Source organism: Podarcis tiliguerta (genome assembly GCF_965153285.1).
Source record: "Podarcis tiliguerta genome assembly, chromosome: 5".
In the NCBI taxonomy this organism is placed as follows: Eukaryota; Metazoa; Chordata; class Lepidosauria; order Squamata; family Lacertidae; genus Podarcis; species Podarcis tiliguerta.
This window is the reverse complement of record NC_139538.1, coordinates 62906333-62928799: the sequence shown is the minus strand read 5'-3', so window position 1 is coordinate 62928799 and position 22467 is coordinate 62906333. Positions and strand designations below refer to the sequence as shown.

The following is a 22467-nucleotide window of genomic DNA, read 5'->3' as shown; positions in this document are numbered from 1 at the left end:
GGTGCAGGTGCCCCGGAAACAATAGCTGACAGCTGCACCGGACATTTGGCTTCCAAAAAGTTTGAAAACCAGAACACTTACTTCCAGGTTTTCAGTTTTTGGGAACCACGGCATTTGAGAACCAAGGTACCACTGTACTGCAAAGATTAATCACAGTCCTGGGTACTACAGCAAACTGTGGTTAATATAAACCTACTCAGATTATTGGAATAATCACTCACATGTTTCTCAAGTTTAAGAGGAATACATCATGAATACACAAAAGATTGTGGATTGTTGTTCTGATGAAGAAGTGCCCCTGATGCAGACCATGTGTTCTATTCAGAGCCAGTTTTTTTATTTGTCTTTTCTGTTTTTGTTTTTTCGCATTTTAAATTATGCTTGTTATAGCTGGTTGAATTGCTTTATTCCTCGTAATTTCATTGTAGCGTTCATGTGAAAGCACAATTGCAATTTTAAATTTATTTGAAATTCATTTTTGGGCAAAGGGTGGATTATAGAATTTTGCAATAAAGAAATGAAAGCCTGTCCGGGAGGAGGAAGCATGCAAGCCCAAAACTCCGTGAAACTTGTACATGTCCTGGAAAATGATAGCATTGTGCAACATGCAAATGTAGCCAGAAGCTCCCTGGATCTATCGCTACCAAGCACCTATGTTCATGAAAACTAACTACAAATACTCCTATTCGACTCTATTACACAAAATATTTTATTTTTGCATTCCATTGCTTCAATACTAATTAAGAAGCCTATTCAACTTCTACAGTTCACAGTCTTTCCCCACCCCAGCACAGTTTTGTTAAGACCCATCAATTATCCCAATTAAAAATGTTTCTTTCCCGTCGTCACTGGATGGCTGCACATAAACTACAATGGCAGATATCACCTCTATATTTGAATGGGTCTTTCTATTTACATTTCAGGAACTGGAGAAAGTCCAATCATAACTCAAACCATGACTTCACTAGCAGATCAACTGAGTTACATATATATACATATTTCTTTTGAACAGTCTTTACCTCGTGTTCCAAAAAGAGAGCTTTGAGTTGTCCCTTTGACCAGTAGTCCATGGCATACGCAAGTACCTTCATAGCGACCATGTTGATTCTCAGGAAGTTTCCAACAAACACCACCCTCTCAATGTTCTGCAAAATTTAAGCAAAAATTAGGAAAATATATACATTCAACAGGGTGTCATATTTAGCTTAAAACTTATGGAATTCACAGCTATGATATTCATTTTGTGTTCATCAGATGTCTCCTAACAGTAAAGCATCAGAAAGACAATCAAAACTAGATTACCTTATTTAAATGAGATTGTACACCAGTGGAACATTTCTCCTTAAACTAGAACACCATTTTTGAGGGAAATGTTATAAAGCTTCTGTACAGTCAAACCTTGGCTCCCGAATGGCTCCATTTTCGAATGAACGGGGTTTGACTGCAGTACTATTAAGACCATCAGAGTTGTTTGACAGCGGGATGGACCCCCTAGGGAGGTTGTGGACGATTTTCACTTAGCAACTTCCTTTTTTAAGTAAGGCAGCCCCCATGATAACACAACCTACCAGATGTCCTCCAGATAGCCACCAAAAAACTGTACTAGCCCATCTTCTCTCCCACCCATACATATTGTGATACGTATTCTGTGATAGATGAACAAACTAAGGAAGAGAACAGCAAGGGAGAGACACTCTAGGCTCCAATCCTATACACACATCCATCAGTATTTAGCGTGACTGATCTGCTTTGGAAAGAACAGGACAGCAAAAATTGTTCATGTTCACACTACTTAGGGCGGTCAAAGTGTTATCCCAATAGTGCAGTTTCAATCCCAAACTGACAGTCCAATTAACACCCTTGGGGGCTTGGGTGACTAAATAAGCACCAGCCTCTTCTTATGAATCACTGCAAGTTATTTTTTGCTTGGAAATCTTTCAGGTGTTAATGTGATAAGGACTGGTGTTAATCAAGCACATCTGAAGTCTGCCTCCCCTGACAACTCAGTGCTTTCCCGACATTCCAATCAGTAAAATCAGAAAATACTTAGTTTGGCATTTGTATGGTGCTTTTTTGAACTTCTCTTTGAAACCTCCACAGAACATTTTTATCTTTACGAGTACCCTGTTAAGTGGGCTGGTGCTGCTTCCATCCCCAAATCTGAAGCTAAGTGATGGCCATTTAGGGCCACCCATCTTGATTTGAGTGAAACCTTTCCTGGGACACTGTCCATGCCCTTTACTACTTAAGCTTCTAGAAATGTTTTTTAAAACAAACAAACAAAAATCCTAAATGTTTATAGAAACATGGAGGCTTCATTTTTAAGATGACTTAGGGATTCTATAACACAATGTATTTAGCTAGATGTCTTACTGTGTAAAAATGTACACGGCTTAACCATGGTCTTAAGAAAAAATGGGGAGCTTAGGGAGGAAAGAACAATTTGCTACTTGCCTTCCACCTAACAGAGGCACAGAAGTTTGGCTTTGTATTGGGCTAGCTTCCCATGTTCAAATCTCTGTTAAGGTAGCAATAGTGGTTTGGAAGAACATACGAAATGAGCCATAGATTAACAAACTCCAGTCCTTTGCAAAAATGTTGCTGGGTTCAGAAGACCACTGGGATGCAGGTGCAAGCACAGAACCCTAAAATCCATTTTTTCTCTGTCAAATATAATTCATTAACTCATTCCTTTATTTGTATGCCGCCTTTCCGCACACATACCATGCTCAAAGTGGCTTACAACAAAGCAACAGAGATGCATTTCAAACATCACACAAAAACTGTTTCATAATAACATAGCAAAACAATAACATAGCAACAATTTCATACCGTAGCAAAATAATAGCAATTTCATAGTAACAGTTTATCTGAATCTGTACAATCCCATCTATTCATACTCTTATCGTATCACAAGTTCCTTCGTGATATTCATGCTATCACAACCAAATCACCATCATCCTCTTTCAAAAACAAGTATGTCAGTCTACAAGTGGTGATCAGTCTCTTCATTTTAAATGTACCCTGTGTTACTCACTGCAGCTAACTCTCTATGCTTTGATAGCCCTGTACAATGCTGCTTGAACTCCATGCCACAAGGCAACACTGTAAAGAAGCTGAAAGCAAAGAGAAAGACTACTTGTTTCCCCGAGAAGCTTCTAACAATACTTCGACACGAAAGGTTTCTTATCATTCAGGAATACTGAAAGACGTTCTCAGTCGCCAACACTGAAGCAATTAACAAATTGATTCGTATGTACTGGATTTGCTGGGTTTGTTATATATTAGACTTCTGCAACTCCACCAGATGCCCCAAAGTTATGGCAGACATGTGGTTGTTGTCAAAACAGTGAACCTGTGTTTTTTCCTTCTCTCTCTCTCCCTTACTGCAAGAAGAGAAGCTACAGGGCACCAGGCAGAGGGCCTTCTCAGTAGAGGCACCCGTCCTGTGGAACGCCCTCCCGTCAGATGTCAAGGAGATAAGTAACTATACAACCTCTAGAGGATATCTGAAGGCAGCCCTGTATTGGGAAGTTTTATTGTTTAATGTTTTATTATGTTTTTGTATATGCTGGAAGCAGCCCAGAATGGCTGGGGCAACCCAGTCAGATGGGTGGGGTATAAATAATAAAATTATTTATTATTATTATTATTATTTGCAACGGAGTATTCCATTGTTGTGAGTTTACTTGCCTCAACAAGTGACACAGCCAATTAAATGAACAGGAGGTAAAATATGGAGCTTACATAAAATGTTAACTATAGATAGATAGATAAGACTGTCCCTGCCCACAGACTCATAAGTATATTAGAAACAACACAAAAGGGGGGGGAATGGGTAGAGAACAAGAAAGTAAACACTGGATCAGCTGCTGCTTCGATGGCTGAAGGATGCCCTTGGCAAGAGGTATTGGCTTCACAACAACTACAGGTGTTGACTTGCCAAAAGCCACCACTGAGCTTCACTGCTGAACATGATGCTCTTCCTAGCTCTGCACTGCACTGGTGCCAACTTGAAGGTGTCAAGTTAACAAATGCACACCTTCAAAGGTGCCATGCCGTAGTCAACACCACTATCAAACCAGGTTCCATCAGGCATATGAATATGACTGGAAGCTCTTGTGGGCTGACCTTAAAAAGAATGCAGAGATGTTTCTGTACGCTACAGGATTCTCCAGACAGTAGCCCCAAAAAATAATAATCCAGAATGCTTGAATGAATGACAACCAATTCAACAGCAAGCATTCAGGAAGTATTTCACACAAAGGACCTATCAGCGTACAAAGTAGTATTCACTACCAGCCTCATTCACCACCACATCAGTTCACACGGTTACACTGTTAATATTGGTGGTCTAAAAGGACAAAGCTGAGAAGCAGGCTTTGCCAGAGGTGGGATTCCATTGCTGGTGCTCAACTATAAGAATACGCCAGGAGACGGCAAGCACTGTGTATGAATGAAGAGGCACTGTGATTCTGTTCGTTTTAGCCACTGAAAAGAAAACTCTGTGGATCGTACTGTCAAAGTTTCACATAAGAGCATGGTGTGCACTGTAAAAAAATGTTCTTCGGTATTTAACTAATGCAAAACCAGAGATCAAAGTAAGGCAGTAGCACAACAGCAGCTTTCCAAAGCTTGCTAATCAGCATGTTCTTACCTCATTCAGAGCACACATCCGAGCGATGGAACCGATGTTATTGGTGATGGTAACTAAGGTTGCTCTTGCTAGGTCCTCTTTACTGATGGAATCTCGCTTTTCTTTGCTCATCATGTTGCCGAAGCTGCGTGATAATACTAGAGGATATGATCTTTCTTACATTTTTCAGAAAGGCCAAGGTTTCTAAAAAATACGTTTTTCAGTAGTTTGCCCGGGACAAACACGCGCCACCATTGCAGGATGCAAGACACGCACACAGACACAGAGGACGTCAACTAACTTTAGTGAGCTAGCACCACCGTCTTACAAAAATGCTGCATTTCATATTGAAATTTTTTTAAACGTTGTGGATACTTAGTAGTAAGCAATTCTCCTAAATAACAAGAGTCTTGCAACGTCTGTGGGCCAACTTTGACAGGTAAGCAGACAACTTTACATCATATGGCTGGCATGGGTTGTTCTGCTCACCTGACAACATCACTTGTGCAGTGCTTCCCAATTGCCTGACAGTCAGCTGGTTGTCAGGTACTTGGGAACCATGGTGCAAGGGCCTCTGACAGCCCCACACTCAGCAAACGGCTGACAAAGGTGCTTTCGGCAGGGATCAGTGCGTGAGCGTATTCCACATGGAGAACTTAAGTCCCGCGGCCAATTCAGTAGGGCTGAACTCCTCGCCTCTCAGCTGACAGATGGTAAGTTCAGCCCTGTTTTCTGCAGTGATCCACTGCATGATCAATTTCCCCATGGGGAACACAGTCAAGCAGCCAATCCAACCGCCTCTCTACCTGCGCCACACCTGTCATCACACATGGGGGCAGGTGTGTAGGTGGAAGTTTGCCACCCCTGCTTTAAGGGCTATTAACTTTGGTATGAAATACACAGAGAAGCTGTTGGATATTGAGGAAGGGAAAAAATCCTTTCAAGGCAAGATTAATGTACAAGCAACGCATCCTGAAAGCAAAGCGATATGATACAAGTGAGCTGAAATTAATCAAGCTAAGGTCCTAAGCAGTACACATAATTAATTATACCCACATAAGCATTACAGATGGAGGCCCAGCCATAATTTTAAATACAAACACAGGCAACCAAACTTTATTTTCAGGAAAACTGTTTTGGGAGGGTCCAATTTGATGCAGAACGCATACAAAACCTTTTCCACAAAACCTCTTATCCACTCCAAATTAACCCCTGGTGATCTGCCCCTCCCCCCCACCCTCGTGGTACGTGGTATTTCAAATGTGCAGGAAAAAAGCTTAGCAGGGACAATTTGGAACAGAGGAGCAACAGGTAAGGAACTGGTTATGCAAAACACACACACTTATTTCTACTCCTAACCGTCCCTCCTGAAGCAGCCTTTCCTGAAGAACAAAATAGCTACCTACTTGGGTTTGGTTGCATGCAACATGTTGTTAGGCTCTCAGTATCTAAATCCAGATTTCCCAAACTTGGCTCCCCAGCTGTTTATAGACTACAACTCCCATTATCCCTAGCTAGCAGAACCAGTGGTCAGGGATGATGGGAGTTGCAGTCCAAAAACAGCTGGAGAGCCAAATTTGGGAAACCCTGATCTAAGTAATCTCCCAACATCTGCAATAACTCATTTATATGTGACCAGCTGATATTTACCTTGATGCTACGGCAGATCCCTGAAGACCAAACCGTTCATAGTCTCCTCCATAAATATCCTTCACCAGCTTATCAACATTGGTGCTGTCCCCTTTAGCTGCCATTTCCAGAGCTTCTTCAAAAGTCTCACAGCCAGTCAGCAAACAACACAGGCCCAGGAATGTACCACCACCGAGACTAGGAGGAAGAGAAGACTCATTTCAGTCAACTTGCAGATTTTCCTGTTTTGTTTTATGCTGGTTTTGCTGTATGTGTTATTTGTTTATTGTTGTAAGTCACTCTGAGTTACTTTTGTTTGGGGTTTTTCAAAGCAACTAACAACTTTAATAAATAATAATTGTTAGTAGCAACCGTCTGGATTCCTAAATAGCCTGTTCTCTGGGCAAGCTTCAAATTCCTTTCTTCAAGAAAGCCCTCAAATTGAAACTTCGCTATGATGCACTGGTTAAAGGGTGGTGGAGGAACTGCATCTTGATAGCTTAAGGTATGATGCATCTGGTTGTAATCTGAAGACTGTGGTCTGTTCAAACGTAATCAGACATGGCTCCCCTGGTCAGAGCAGGAGTAACAATCCTTGGTTTGTCACTATGTCAAAATCTGGGATTGTGTCTCCCACCGGCCCCCCAAAAACATGATCAGAAAGCCAACAAGAAGTCACAGCTTCGTGTTGGCAAGCAACAGTGATTTCAGGAGAAACAAACCACAATGACAAGCCGTGTTTCATGGCTTATTGCTGGTACCAGGGGAGGGAAGCAGGAAGGATCAAGCAGTTGACACCAGCATCCTGTTCAAATCCTGATAAGCCATTGACCATGCCTTATCGTTCTGTGTGAATCAATCTATTGTCAGACTTGCAGGAAGGAAGATAGGAGCAGTACCTGATTTCTAGAAGAAAATGCCTGTGTAGACACCCTGTTTGAAGATACTACTTTTCAAGAATCTGATTTTCAAGCTAAGCTAAAGAATAAGTTGTTGATATCAGACCTGCAAAAAGTTGCAGATCTCTTAAGAACATTCTGCTCAAACATGTTGGCTAACAGTCCTGTGGAATTAAGTGGGAAAGTCTGCTTTTGTCTCAGATCCATACAGTGTGGTTCAGTAGCTCTGAGGAAGAAGGCGGGTTCAAATCACAGACTGCCCCATGGTGTCTTTTAGCTCTGAAGCCTCAGCTCAGGGGCATTTTATTTATTTTTCTACCTCACATATGCTTGAGGAGGTTTAGATAGCATTAACCTGACTTCATGAGCCCCTCTGTAAAAATAATAAAATAATTCAGAACCTCAAATCTCGACAAGTTGGTATTTTCTTTTAGTAAGAGCTGTTTCCTGCAGATAGTATATTCACCTGGTCCCTGTAACTCTCTTATAGTTGTCCTTGGAATACACAGCTAAGATGCTGACCCCGGAGCCTATGTTAACCAGCAACATAGGAAAAGGATTATCAAGGCAGTAAGGCTTTTTCTGACACCGTTCAGGATCTGCGGGGTTTTCGAAATAATAGCACTCTGGTTGGCCATTGAAACCGACAGAATCCACATACAGCAGGCCCTGGATCAAGCAGTCCAACTCATCTAGCTTATGAAGCTGGAGGTCAGCAATCTGGAAGAGAAGTTAATAAATGAACACTCGTTGATACAGTGTTAAGAAACCTATTGGAAGAGTCAAAAGGCCCTGCTGAAGTACTTTGTACTGTTTGAGTTGCACAACGGGTCATCACTAAAGTAATTAAGAAGTATTTGCACAGGAAGTTCATAATCAAGCAAGCAGGTTGGCCATTAGCATGAAAACAAGCACATCACAAGGTCAAGCCATGTTGTGCATTTCGAGGTTCGGGGGTTGTTGTTTTTCTCTCCTTGAAGACACTGCGATACTCACGGACCATAGTTGCTGGGTTTTTTAAAGGAAATCTTAAGTGGTTTTGAAAGAGGGATCTACCCATTCCACTTTCACCTGAGATCAAATAGGTTTTTAATATTGTCCCCAAAGCCTACACAACCTGTTTTCCAAGAGATGAGTCAAACAAAATGCTTTTGTAATTTATGAGAAGCAATATTGCCCTCAAACATTTTCAGTTCCCATAACAATGTATGTTGCCAGCTTTAAAGTGCAATTATAAAGCCAGAATCCAGCTGTGCAGCAAAGTCCAGCCTAACAGCAACCTTAAAACAAATGTGACCTTTCATATTTGAAGGAAAGGCAACATGGCCTTTGTCCACTGCCTCACAGAAAAAAAAGGCCTTCTCTCTAGTGCAGAGGTTTTCAAAATGTGTGCCATATAGCTGCCAGCTCTATAGGCAAACGGTGACATAACTGGGCTTGTGAGGCTCGCAGCATGTTTCCCCACAGAGGAACTGCAGAAAGAATGCAGTTGGTCAAGGAAGCCATGGGCTCAAAAAGGTTGAAAACCTCTGCTCCAGTGTGAATACCAACGCCCTGGGGATATGCTCTCCCCTTGCAAACCTCTGGTGCTGATCCCCACTTACTTTACTCAGGTACCAAATCTGCAGCCGTGAGATGCACACAGTGAAGAGCAAATACTCCACTGAATTACATACCCTGGGTTTGAGCTCCCTGGCCAACGGTTGCCAATCCCTCGGGTTGAATAAAATTTGTGCAGTTGAATATAAAACACCACACAAAAGTCGAGCCTAATTAAAAATCCACCTTTGCACTGAAGTTCCCATTAGTCATTATAGTTGTGGGTGGTAGGGAAAGAGGACCAGTTTTTACCATGAAAACAAAAACACACACACACACACGTACCAAGAACTGGTCTGTTTTCTTAGTCAACCCTCTACAACCACACAGGCAATATAATTGAGTTTTGCATAATGAATGAAGGGTGTATAACTGAAACTGTAGTCCATCACAGGACTGGAAATATCAGCTGCTTCTGTTACAGTGTTGAAACAGCTCTGTTACCATCCCTTCCCTGGAGGGATCCATTCGTTAGTGAAACGTACAATCTGAAACCCATAGCTGTGGAACATCAGTTGTTTGCGTATAATGCATGCTCTGAAAATTGTGTTGGGTGGGGGTTTTAACTGACATTTCAAAAGTCGGCTGAGAATAATCGTTCCCACCTCTCTTCTAGAATTAAGGTGCCATTAGGTGAAAAACAAAAGAACGTGTGTGCATGTGTTACATAATCCTCAGCAGCATGCTCAGCCACAGAAAGCAATACAGAAAGAGTATCATCTTACTTACCTTGCCTCACCCATTGCCTCAGGACAGCAGCAAACACCGTAAACATTCTGAGAATTGTAAGTTGACACAGACCTGCCTGAATTCTTAGTGGAATCTGTTCAGGGGTTGTGTGATTTTGAAAAACAAATGCTTCTCTTGTACTTTTAAATAAGAAAAGCAGGCCAAGGAAGTATTTTTCGCTCTATAGGACACACTTTTTCCCCTCCAAAAATTAAGGGGAAATGTGTGTGCGTCCTATGGAGCGAATGAAGGCTCCTTGGCTTCAGCAATAGCAACACGAAGCCTCCGAAGCGCAGAGGGAGCGCTCCGTCCGTGCTCTGGAGGCTTCGCATTGCTTTCGCTGAAGCCTGGAGAGCGAGAGGGGTCGGTGCACACTTCAGGGATAGCCGCCTGAAGTCTTTGGAGCACAGCGGGAACTCGCACTGCGCTCCGAAGGCTTTGGGTTCCTTTTGCTGAAGCCGGGAGAGCAATAGTCTTTTTAGAGGACTTCCTGAATTCAGGCAAAGTTTTGGAAGCAGCCAGAAAAGAAAGTTCTGCAAAATTTATGGATCTGCAACTCCTGCTAATCTTCAGAAAATACCAGAGCTCCCAATGCAAGATCTCCATACAGCTATTTAAATCAGAAACTTTTTTTTTTTTTTAGTCAACCTGCAGTCCAGCAGTGTTTTCTGTCTCTCTTTTAAATTAAAAGTCATGCCTACAGTTCTACAACTACAGCTCACCTGAACAGGCAGCCATGTTTGGAGGAAAGGAGAGCAGTAGCACCATCAGTTATGTATGGTTTCTTGAAGTGATTCAGAAAACCAGTTCACTGAGCTCTCTCTTAACCACTCGCTCAAGCGGCCAGTTTTTCTTAAAAAGCATGGATGTGTAATCCTATAATTCAGTGGTAACCTATCGGCCCTGCCCTCACATCTTTTACATACATACAGCAACCACATATTGAGGAATACCTGCAAAATGCATTCAGTTACTCCCCATAATCTGATTGTGTACAAAGCTGCAGATAGCAGCACACTATAGCCATTTCCCCGATCATGAGGTAGCTATACAACTTCCATGCCCACAAAAACACCAGCAAGGAACGGTCAACCTGACCCAATGGAACACCAATGCCTGCTAACAAAAAACCAGGAACTTGATTTGTTGACAGACTCCGTCTACAATGCACAGTTTGAGGCTGTGTGGCATGCTGAGTCGAAGCTGTGCTTTCCTGCATTTAGGCTTAAAACTGATAAAAAGAATAGATATAAGGAGAAAGTTCTGAGCGTGACGTATGCGTTAACACGGCATAACAAATATTGCCACCCCTGTGCCTCCTTTCTCTCTCTCCCCCAGAGACACAGACAGTAGTTAGCACTTGTAGTTAATTCTCCTCAGTTAGCACTTATTGAAGCTTAAAGGCAGGTTTGCTGGCTTGGAGTGACAAAAATAAACAATGACGTCCTAAGGTCTGACTGACACACAAACACACCCCCTGTATTTGATCTGGCAGCACCAGGAAAGGGGTAGGAAAGAGCTCCTTAAACCAAGACATTGTGCAAACAAAACATACCGTTCGAAAGTCTTCTTCAAACTTGTAAGCTCCGCCTCCCGTGGCACAAAGTGTGGTGTGCAAGCTTGAGAAGTTCTTTTCACTACCCATCTGTATGAACCTGTGCATAGCACAGCTTGGAAAACGGATGAAATGAAGGTTCCCTTTCCGCCCACACATAGTCAAGTTTTTCAGTTCGAGGTGGACATCTCGAATCCCAGTTTTACCGTAGGCTGTATTGGAAGTCAAGTACTTCCTGATGCTTTTCAGGTTTTCCACCTCCTCCTGTTCCTCTTCAGCGGTAATGTCCTTTGGTTCAAAGTAGACCAGTTTCACAAGCGTCCCACCAATATCCATGCCAAACCAGGGGAACGCTGGAGAAGGGGCAGGAATAGAAGGGAGACAAAAAGAAGAATTACCATGTGAGCATTCTTAAAGTATTTCTAAAGGTGGGACGTTAAGGGTAACAAAGCCATTAAGCTTAGAAACGTGGCGCTGATTGGAAAGTGATATTCATGCCCATGTATCTGAAAGCTTTTGTTTGTGTGTTTTAAGTGAAGTTTCAGGTGGCCTAGGATGCCATTTCAGAAGGGGGTGTTGGCAAAGGGATTCCAGCAGGGCAAGAGTCCCACGGAAAGTTTAAAGGTCATCTCTTGGATATAACTCAATAATAAGCAGCAAAGCACAAATCATATTTTGGTTACTTATTTAGTACCTCTTCAAAACAACCGTATCAAGACAGTTAAAATCATAATTCTCTCTCTCTGAGCCTGATATGCATATTTAGCATGCAAAATCACTGAATTGTTTATTACCATGGTAGTTCAGAATTTAGAACCAGTAAGCTCAGTCACAAATATGCATTCTCCTAACCCCTAACCTCAACCCCCAGTTGGCTGCAAAAACAACCACCACCACCACTTTTCCAAGAGTTGAATCAGCAAGTTCTGAATATTTTCTCCCATTGTTTATTTTACTCTATCATCTCTGCCCAGCTTCATTAAAATTTAGACTGTAAGCAACTTAGGACAGAGACTTGTCCTTTTTTAATTAATGTTACCCTGTTGTGCCAGGCACATTCACAGTACTAAGCATACAGGTATTTCCTGACATAGATGGAAAACAGAGCAGTGAAAAGCAATCACCTCCCAGCCCTATTTCCCATAGCAACTTCCGTCTTAATGATAACCTGCACAGGTTTCTACAATGCTGGGGCGGATGGAGGCAAAGCAGCAGGAATACTTTGTGCTAGGAAGAAAGAGCAAGCAGATATCTATGTTCTAGGATGCAGCCCACTCACTATTCTCCTTTTAAAAAGCGGCACTGCCAACACCACCCTCACTGCCCATGGAATTGTTTACCCATGCCTATTATTAAGCCTTACGTTCACACTCAAAGGAACAGCGCACAAATGTAGAATTACGTATTTCTTATTACAAACACCTCCTCAAATCTGGATCTACGCACAGCAGGTATACAGTATGTTATTATGGTTGATTCTTAGAATTACTGAATAGAATGAGCCAGGATAAAAAGGGAAGGGAAGAACACTTTCTGGCCAATCGCTTTCCCTGTCTCCCTCCTTTGGGGAAACAACGCTCCCAAAATAGTTCCTCTGGTTCTATTTTTGGAACTGACACAAGTGCTACAGGGGGTGTTGGGAACATGCCTGCCCCAACCAGTTGCTCCAAACTGAACAAGGAAACAGATGGAAAACAGCCTCCCGTCAAAGGATAAGATGCCACCAGAAACATACGGGCTGTTTACATAATTTATCCTCTGTGTTATTTACGCATCGTTGTTGAAATAGCTACATTTATTTATTTGCTACTGGAAAACATTTAAACAAAGTCAATTTGAACAATCCATTTTCTGTGTTGAGGCTGCCCCCAAACCACCACAAGCCCATGTTCACGCTCCACACATCAATTATAACATTAAGGGCTACAATCCTGGGAGTACATCCTACTGAATTCAGTGGGATTTACTTTGAAGCAGTGTTCGAAGCTCCCATTGTTCTAGGCACATTTTGCAAAAGGAAATTTCTTTAGCACGATCAGCTTCTGAATTCCGGGCACAGTACTGAGCCCTAGGATTTCAGTTTAAAACTGCAGTGGAAGGAAAGGAGGACCTTTTCTGCCTCCCCACTTCCAGCCACTCTCTGAAGACTGGAGAAGAGGCCCTCTTAAGAATATCAAGGGGGTGGGTCAGGGGAAGGACTACTAGACCATGTAAAAAATGAACATAATATTTTAGCTGCAGTTCATTCATTTTCAGCTTTGTATTCTTGTTATAAGAAAAGTGTGCCTAGACACTGTTACACCCATAACCATGCTTAAGGTGCCGTTTAGATCCTAGCTTTCATATCTCAGTTTCTAACACTGCTTTGAAGTACACATGCCTAGGATTCTATTTCAATGGGATTGACTACTGAGTAGACAGAAGGCCACTCATCTATAGGCTGCACGCAGCATTGCAATGTCATTGTATATTCTGGGAGAGAACTATACTGACGAGCAGATACTACAGGCACCAGATAGGGCGGTGGGGGGGGGGGACATTAAGAGCCCTTTAAGTGATACTGCTGCTGCAAAGCATGAACTACTGACACAGGAATGTGCTTTCCATGTGGCATACAAGGCTACATTTAACTCAGTCTGGAATAGCAAAGCAGTTGGGGCAACAAGATATTCTTAACTTTCTCTTGTGAGTGAAAAATGCAACTATTCTGCACAAATTTGAAGAAAAGAGCAGAATGTTGTCCCTTATTCCAGTGACTGGGTTTTTGGGGGGGGGGGCAGGAGTGGACTAACATTCTCAAGTTTAATTTTTAGCTAGCCATTATGGAGGGCTTAAGAACCAACAGCACTCTCTCTGAAACCTCCAAATGGGCAGCCTAAAAAACCTAAATATATTCGGTTTACACAATTAATTACAAATCAAAGGATGAAGAAATCTCAAAGAGAAACAAACCCAGCCGGTGCTGTAGCCAAGGTATTTCTATTCCCCACCATCTCCCATTCCTATACTTTTTCTGGACATGTCACCCACTCTTGGATAAATCTAACCTGTTGTGTAGATAAAAAGAGATAAAGATGTACCGGAATCAACCTTGCAGTCTTGAGCTAAGGCAGATAAAAGAAATCCAAATACAATTAACAGAGATACCTAGACATTTCCCCAAACCCTTCATTAAAAGAATTATTTTCATCTGTATTTCCATTGTGTTGCTAGGACAAGGCTGACCGTAGAAAGAGGCATAGTCAATTTTATAATAGTGGGAAGGGTGCTTTAAATTCCTAGAAGGCTCCCTCAGATTCTAAATGCCTACTGGTGAGCAGGCAAAACACTAACCATGCTACAAATAGTTGCTATCATAATATTCAAACAGTGGGTGTTGTTCAGTCCAATCAGCTTCTGGAGACTGCACAGCTTCTGGTTTTGGATTTTCATTCTGCGTTTCTGGCAATTTAGAGGAGAAGCCTAATGTTTAAGCTCTTACTGATAGTACCCTTATGACTGAAAGGTAGTGTTAGTATAGTATAGTATACATGTTAACCCAAAAACCTGATCCTATGAGTACTCAGAAGCAAGTCCCACTGAATTTAATGGGGCTTCGTCTTACATAAGCATGCAGAGGATTGCAAGTTAATGGTTCCCCACAGCCTTTTATGAAACCTTACATTTATTACGAATTGTTATTATGAGTTTTCCCTTCTTGTTTGTAATGTTGCCCTGAGGATTTGAGGTCTTTCATTCATATTCTCAGAGCATCTCAAGGTCCATTTTACAGAAGTTTTCATTTCTAGCCCTTAAGAGATAAAGAACATTATGTACCTAAGAGGAAAACTTTGAATAGGGCTCTTCTACACCCACAAACACACACAGTTCACAAAAAGCTTTTGTTGCTTCCAAACCGGTTTCACTTCACAGTTAAAAAAGCTAAACACCTCATCCTTTTGCATGTCTAATTTTCTTACCGTACAGCAGTAGTTTTCAACCACTGTACCATGGCAACCTGGGGTGCCTGCTTGCACAGCTGTTTATTGCAGCAGCCCTGGCTCTAAGCTCCGCAGGCGAATGGTGCCTTTGGGAGGAACCTCTTCTTTGGGGTGGGGGCAGCTCAGAGACCAGAGACAGAAGCTGCCCAGAGGACTCCCAAGGAGAGAGAAGAGGAGGCTGAGGGAACCCTCCACAAGGTAGGGTGTTCGAAAAAGGGTGAGAGGCCGCCAGCTCTGCAGGCAAGGGGTGACATAACTGGGCTCCTACGGGGGTGCTGCAGAAAGACTGTAGTTGGCCAAGAAAGCCATGGACTCAAAAAGGTTGAAAACCTCTGCCATACAGATTTCCTTTTCAATTCTACTAGTGTAATACACAAAAGAATCTGTCAACTAATGGGAGGTTTCTGCAAAGCCTTCCCTCCCATTGCAACACAAAATCGTAGTTACACCCTCACCAGATGGATTTGTCAACCTAAGATGAGAAACTTGCATGACAGAGAAGCTACGCTGGCAGAAATGTTCTCTTATTTACCGGGTAATATACCCCAAAATTTATTTATTGCACTTCAAATACCATAAAGAGAATTTGCCATCATAGTCATCCCATTTCCAAGTAATCAGCTTCTGACTGGCATTTCTACAAACAAGCAAAAACAGGAGCCAGATTATTTCACACTCTAAATATTGATCCCCGTAATTTTTTTAAAAAAAGACAACGACTTCAGCTGTACTACATAAAGGCTGAAGATTAAGCCATATTTGTGTTGAACAGAATCTGCGCTATGATCTCTTAACACACACATCAAGGTGTGTTTGTTTAGTAGCTTCCAACGACAGGTTGTTCATAATGCTAGGAATACACATACTTGACTTTCCATTATTGCCTACCCCCTGATAACACCAGATTTCCTCTACCCAAAGCCGGTGCACAACTCATATCCGCTCACAAAGGACGTGTACTACGGACCAGCGAAAGAATGATGCCTCATAGCTTGACCTGGCTGCAGCAACAAGTAATATTTGAAGTTCTACACCATTTACACAAAACTAACCCCCTGCTCTCTCACACACTAAAATGTACTCTGTTGTTAAAGTTGTTGTATCTGGGGGGGAAAGCACCCCAGCACAGTGCATGCCAAAGTCTGCCCGATAGGAGACTAATCTATAAACCGCCAGGGAATACTGTCAGTATATGTTTCTGCAGTTACCTGGTGCAACATCAAAGATCTTACTTTTAAAGACACCCTTGTATTTAAGTACTAGCCTGGTACCCATCGGCAACCAAGGACTGGAAGCAGGCAGGTGCATGAAATTATACCCAAACAAGTGAGTCACCCAGGCAAGTGACATCTCCACACACAGGATAGAAGCAGAATGAGCTGCCCTCTCTCCAGCACCCAGCATACAAATGCATTTTTTCAGTCAGTCCCCAACAGGCTGGTAACTTCTTTGGGGGGGGGCGGGGGAGTTGTTACTTACAATGTCATTTTCATAAAACTCCAGAAGGCTTGTGGCCAGCGCCAACAAGATAATATTTTAGATTATCTAGATTAAACGCTGCAAAAGCTCACATCGTATTGCACTATGGTGCACTGAAGCTCATAACACTAATCCCATTACAGACTTACACAAATCCTGGTTTTTAAGCAACCAAGAACTCTAATTACAGGTAAATTCACACTCGCTCTATCGACTTAATTATTTGTGGATGGCAAATTAAAGGAACTTGCCCATTTGCACCACAGCGAAAGAGTTCCTCTGGCAACAAGTGTTCACCAAAATGAAAATGCAGAGCCAGCATAAGTTAGTCTCATCTACTGATGAGAAAGCTTAAAGCTATACTTGAATCTATACAAATCCATGGCCACCATTGATTGGAAGGCCTGTCCTTACCACCTGGAGCCTGGCACAGTCTGCACCTGCACTTCAGTGCTACTTCACCATTCCTGTACGGTGAACTTTAAATTCAGGGAAATTTCAAAACACAGCTTCTGTTTACTGAGACACGCAAGAGGGGAGGAAAGTGAACAGTGTAAATAAATGACATCCAGTTGTGCCAATGCAAACTTTGCACAGCCCGTGCAGACACAGTAGGTGCGCTCTCTCTCTCTCTGGATCATAGCTTATGGCTACAATGACCTGACCTCATGCATAAGCTGCGCAAATGGAACCTGTCTGAACACAGGAAGATGCCTTGAGACAGACCATTGATCCATGCAGCTCAGTATTGTCTACTCTGACAGGCAGTGACTCTCCAGGGTTTCTGGCAGGGGGCCCTTCCTGGAGATGCTACGAGTTGAACCCACCTGAGCCCTTTCAGTGTCTTGTACTTCCTCTTCCCTTTGCAAAAGAGGAAGAGGGATTCTCCCATTGTTGGGAAGTACATACATCTTGATACAAACAGAAACGCAAGTGTATTTTGACCTGGGTTTCCACTCTTCTCAATTTTTAAGAGCAAGCAAAGAGATCCTGAGAGCTTACTCAGTCCGTTCTTGACAGTGGGCTTGTTTTATGTTCTGTGTAAAGAGTAGCTGCCTCTTCTCTTCCATTTGGGGGCAGACAAAGAGAGAAAAGGGTTTCGATTTCCCTCTTTCACCATCTATCACCTAAAGCACATTTCAGTTTGCTTGCCGGTGTCAGCACAAACAACTTGCAGGCCCCCGGTTTTAGGAGTCGTATTAATTCCCACACTACTTGCAAGCCATTAATCCAACACAAAGGAATTTGAACTGCAGAGAGGAAATCATATGACTGACCTATCAAGGGCACGCAAGCTTTAAAATCCACATGAGGGCAGCAGAGAAATTATAGTACACAAACAAGACCCTGGACAGTGGTATTGCAGTTATGTTAATTGCTTGTTGGCATCCATCTGTCTTGGAGGTGATGGAAGAGTGTGCCTTCGGGGGTGAAGTCAAACTGTTGGAGGGTTGCAGCACCTGACGTGCTATGTATTCCCATGTGCCATGTGTATATATCCATTGCCACACTGGATTAGCTCATCCTGACCTACTCTCCAAGCAAGGCCTTTGGGGGCACACATTGAAGAAGACAGGCCAAAAGCTTTCTGAAAGACAATTCTATTTCTTCCAGCAACAATTTCGTTGGGAACAGAGTACATAGATCTATTTGGGTTTAACGTCTTCTCTCATATAAGTAATAGACATTAAACTGATAAAACCCATTCTGATTCCAGACATTCTGGCTTACTACCATTATTTTATCCCATTTATATTTCTACTGTCCTCCCATCTCGCAGGAAATCAGGGAGCCACAATCATAAACATAGGCTAGGCTGAGTTTTGTGGCCAAATGGAAACTGAACCCCAGGCCAATACTATATGGTTACTGTACCACACTGGTTAATATTTATTTCATTACAATAACTGTTACATGACAAGTCACAGGTTTCAGCTTGTGGATAGCATCTGAATATCCTAAGATTATTAGTTTTCTTGGGTTTGGAATTGTTGTTGGTTGTTTTTTTTTAAGAGCATCCTTCCTTTAGGATTGAAAATAAGATTTAAAAGATGCCTTTAATGCTGTGAAATTCCCATGGCATTGGAGAAGTTACACCCCACCCCACAACCTTGGCAACTTCTCACTGAATTGTCACACACCCATTATTAACAAATCCAATTAAAATGTTAGCACTGTACAACTGTCTTTTAAAAGAAATCGCTGAATATTTTATATTATCTAAAATTATCATACCACCATTATTCATTGCATTGTTTGGGATTGCTTCTTTTTACTTCTCATCTGTTCAAAAGAACTTGTTAGCAATTCCTGTGCCTAGTCTCATTATTTTAACAAAATCCTGAGAGATGGGAGAAGGTGTCCACTACTGTTGTTATTTCATGTTGAACCAGGTTATAGGAACTTGCACTGGCACAACCCAGTTCTAAGTATCCGCCTGCCTTTTTAAAAAACTACAATTCCCATCAGCCTCAGCTGACATGCCAGTGGTTGCTGGAGCAGGTGGGAGTTGTAGTCCAAAATATCTACTGCAGGGGTGGGGAACTGGCTCCAACTGGTAGTCTGGATCCTTACCTCCTCCATCTCGGACAGGTGGGCAGGGCTTGGTTGAAATGGCCAAATGGGCAGCCCTAAATAGATCTGCAGGCCAGAGTTCCCTCCCCACTAATCTAAAAATGTGCCCGACTGGGAAAGGCTTTTATAAAACTGTGGAATGGTGAAGGAGGACGACGAGGATGTCAAAGTGTTCAAAAACCAAATCCTATGTGAGGAACAACAGTAGGAGCTGGATATGTTTGACCTTTTAGACAATGGAAAACAACTGCCAGGTAGAAGGGGGAACTTGTTCTGGGCTGCACCAGAAGGCAAGACTAGAACTAACAGGTGGGAAATTATTAAGGAGGCAGCAGAGTTCAGCTAAGAGTTAGGAAAAACTTCTGAATGCTAAGGGTTGATCCACAATGAAACAGGATGCCTCAGGAGGTGATTGGCATCATGAAGAAGGTGGCTGGATGACGAGAGTAAGTGGAAGGAGCCAGGAGAGGCTGAACAAGGGGAAATCCTAGTGGGGTGGGAGGGGGTGATAACTTGGCGCCATTATAGGATTCTGACCCAGGGGAAGGTCCCAGAGGATTGGGAGATCTGGATTCAGAGGAAGGGCCCTGTCAGAAGAGCAGCCTGCCTCCGTGGCATCAAAAACCCCAAGTGATACATCACCAGCTGCGGCGGTGGCTCCAGTGCCTGGGTTCAAGCCCAACTATGAGTAGGATATATCAACACAACCTCCATCTCCCAAGGACGCAGAGGCGCCTGAGTGAGCAGGCCATGCTAGCCCAGCCTCTATGGAGGAGTTCCTGTTTGCTTGCCCAGCCCTGAGGCTCAGGACATCAAGCATGTGAATAAGCTGTGCACACCTTGCTCTTCAAAAGGAAGAGTGTGGGGGCCATGCCAAGTATCGGATCAACATCTCAGGTAAGCCTGCACATGTACGTATTTTACTGCTCTGTCATGTTTTACCTGCTTGTAACCTGTAGACACACGTTGGGATGCTACACTGACTTCATCAATAAAAGTTTCAAAACCTCCAGTTGTGAGGGTTGAAGGTCTGAGGGGAAGAGCAAGGGCAGTGATGGGCTCTCATTTGACAAGAGGTATTTAGCAGAGACTCAATGGGATAACATAGTTGCAGCCTCCATTACACATCCTGCATTAAGGCAGGGGCTGGATTAGACCAGGCATGGCCAAACTTGGCCCTCCAGATGCTTTGGGACTACAATTCCCATCATCCCTGACCACTGGTCCTGTCAGCTAGGGATGATGGGAGTTGCAGTCCCAAAACATCTGGAGGGCCAAGTTTGACCATGCCTGGATTAGACGATCTCAAAGTTCTCTTCCAACTCTGGGCGCTCTTAACCATTCAAAGAAAAAGCATATGACTGTGGCTTAGTTCTCAAAGTCATATACTTTTGGGGGTGGGGGCATGTATGATGGTATGCCCATGGGGGGGGGTAGAATCCTACATAAAAAAGGAATTCCCCCCCTCCACAAGCTTAGGCTAGGTTGGAAGGCCTTCTCTTGACATCTAGCTTCCTATATGCAGGGAAGTTCTTTTTTCTGGACAATTCAATCATGTGAGCCCCTCGTGCTATTTGAAGTGGTACAGCTCAGACCCATGTTTGCCACCTCAATGGGAAGGAGGTCTAAAGCAAACAGGAGGTATCTAAAAGATTACAAGGATCACTTAACTTGATGGCTGCTAACAGCTGGACAATCTAGGGGAAAGTTCATTTGTGGATACTGTGAGAGTACCTTTAACACAGTTCCCGGGTGCACTTTAGACTGGACTAATTGTCCAGAATTGGGAAGGGGGGGAAACAGACAAGCTGTGTGTGCTATCTAGATTTGGAGTAGGGAATTCTAATCTACTTTACTGATTGAGGGTATAGAGCAAGAAATGGGTAGTTCTGCAATTATCTAGATGGCCTACAAGGGTGAGATCTTTATGTACGAAGTTCATGACTTTTTCTCCCTTGCTGGAAAACCCTGTGCATAGCAACAAGGTTATCGCCCCAGAAAATGCATGCTTACATTTTCATTCATATATTATTATTTTTTAGATCTTTACATGCAGACATGAATCAAACAACAAAGCAAAGCCTGCTGCACATCACACATTACTTTAATGTTCAGACTGCACACAATAAGATCACACCAGGTCATTCGTTATTGCAACACATTGCAAGTCATCTACCATGCAGTCAAGAAGTGCAGGAAGTCAGAAGTGGAAGACTGCACCTCTCACCCTATTCCTGCGACTGCAATCTGTTTTAAGCTGTTTTTAATATTATAGTTTTAAATTGCTGTAACTTGCTCTGGGGTCTTATGGTGAAAGGCAGGTAAGAAATGGGGTAATAATAATAACAATAAGTACATGGTTGTGAGGGATGACACAGCTTCCCCCTCCAGTCCTGATGTAATCACTTGCCTAACAAGTACTTAGGACACACCTAACCTCAAGGTGGGTAATAAATAATAACAGTCACCACCAATAAGCTAGTTCTCTTGATTTCTTCAGATTTGGTGACTTGCAGCAGAACACAAGGACTCTGCTGAACACCATTGGGTTTGCATTTTCATGACAGTTCTGCCTAGGATGTTTAATCTGTCCTGCATCACTCATATATATACAGATGCATCATTCATACATATACAGTGGTACCTCGGGTTAAGTACTTAATTCGTTCTGGAGGTCTGTTCTTAACCTGAAACTGTTCTTAACCTGAAGCACCACTTTAGCTAATGGGGCCCCCTGCTGCTGCCGCCGCGCCGCCACCACACGATTTCTGTTCTCATCCTGAAGCAAAGTTCTTAACCTGAGGTACTATTTCTGGGTTAGCGGAGTCTGTAACCTGAAACGTATGTAACCTGAAGCGTATGTAACCCAAGGTACCACTGTACACATGATGCAGGTTAGAATCAAGCCTAGACTCCTTCACCGATACAAAAAATGTCTAACACTGTCCAGTTTAGGGTTATTAAAGTGCTTTCTAGAATGAGGAATTATTTGATTGGATTTATGGAATCACAGGATTGTAGCATTGGAAGGGACTCCAAGGGTCATCTAGTCCAACCCTCTGCAATGTGATCAGGGCTCTGAGGGCTTAGGATAGGCGACAAAATGCCATTTCCCCCCCCCCCACACACACACTATTCTCCTTCTCATCAGTGGTTTTAGTCAAGCCTCTAGAAAAAGATACTGTATTTTTCGCTCTGTAAGACTCACCAGACCACAAGACGCACCTAGTTTTTGGAGGAGGAAAACAAGGAAAAAAATATTCTGAATCCCAGAAGCCAGAACAGCAAGAGGGATTGCTACGCAGCGAAAGCAGCAATCCCTCTTGCTGTTCTGGCTTCTCGGATAGCTGCGCAGCCTGCATTCGCTCCATAAGACGCACACACATT

General features: G+C 42.8%; 1 protein-coding gene across 4 annotated transcripts in view; it reads right to left on the bottom strand.

Annotated features, from left to right (window-relative positions):
• The window catches only part of PANK1 (pantothenate kinase 1), a 31001-nt gene that overhangs the window by 3068 nt on the left and 5466 nt on the right, over positions 1-22467 (bottom strand). For 2 of the 4 annotated variants that reach the window (XM_083443693.1, XM_083443694.1), the window contains exons 2-6: positions 11048-11400; positions 7631-7884; positions 6287-6463; positions 4658-4781; positions 1020-1145 (exon numbers count right to left, since the gene is read on the bottom strand). In XM_083443693.1, coding sequence (XP_083299819.1) covers positions 1020-1145; positions 4658-4781; positions 6287-6463; positions 7631-7884; positions 11048-11400 — 1034 coding nt within the window. Of the gene's footprint in view, positions 1-1019; positions 1146-4657; positions 4795-6286; positions 6464-7630; positions 7885-11047; positions 11401-16506; positions 16991-22467 lie in introns of those variants that run through there. The other 2 variants (XM_083443695.1, XR_014512083.1) reach the window with 2 other exon arrangements.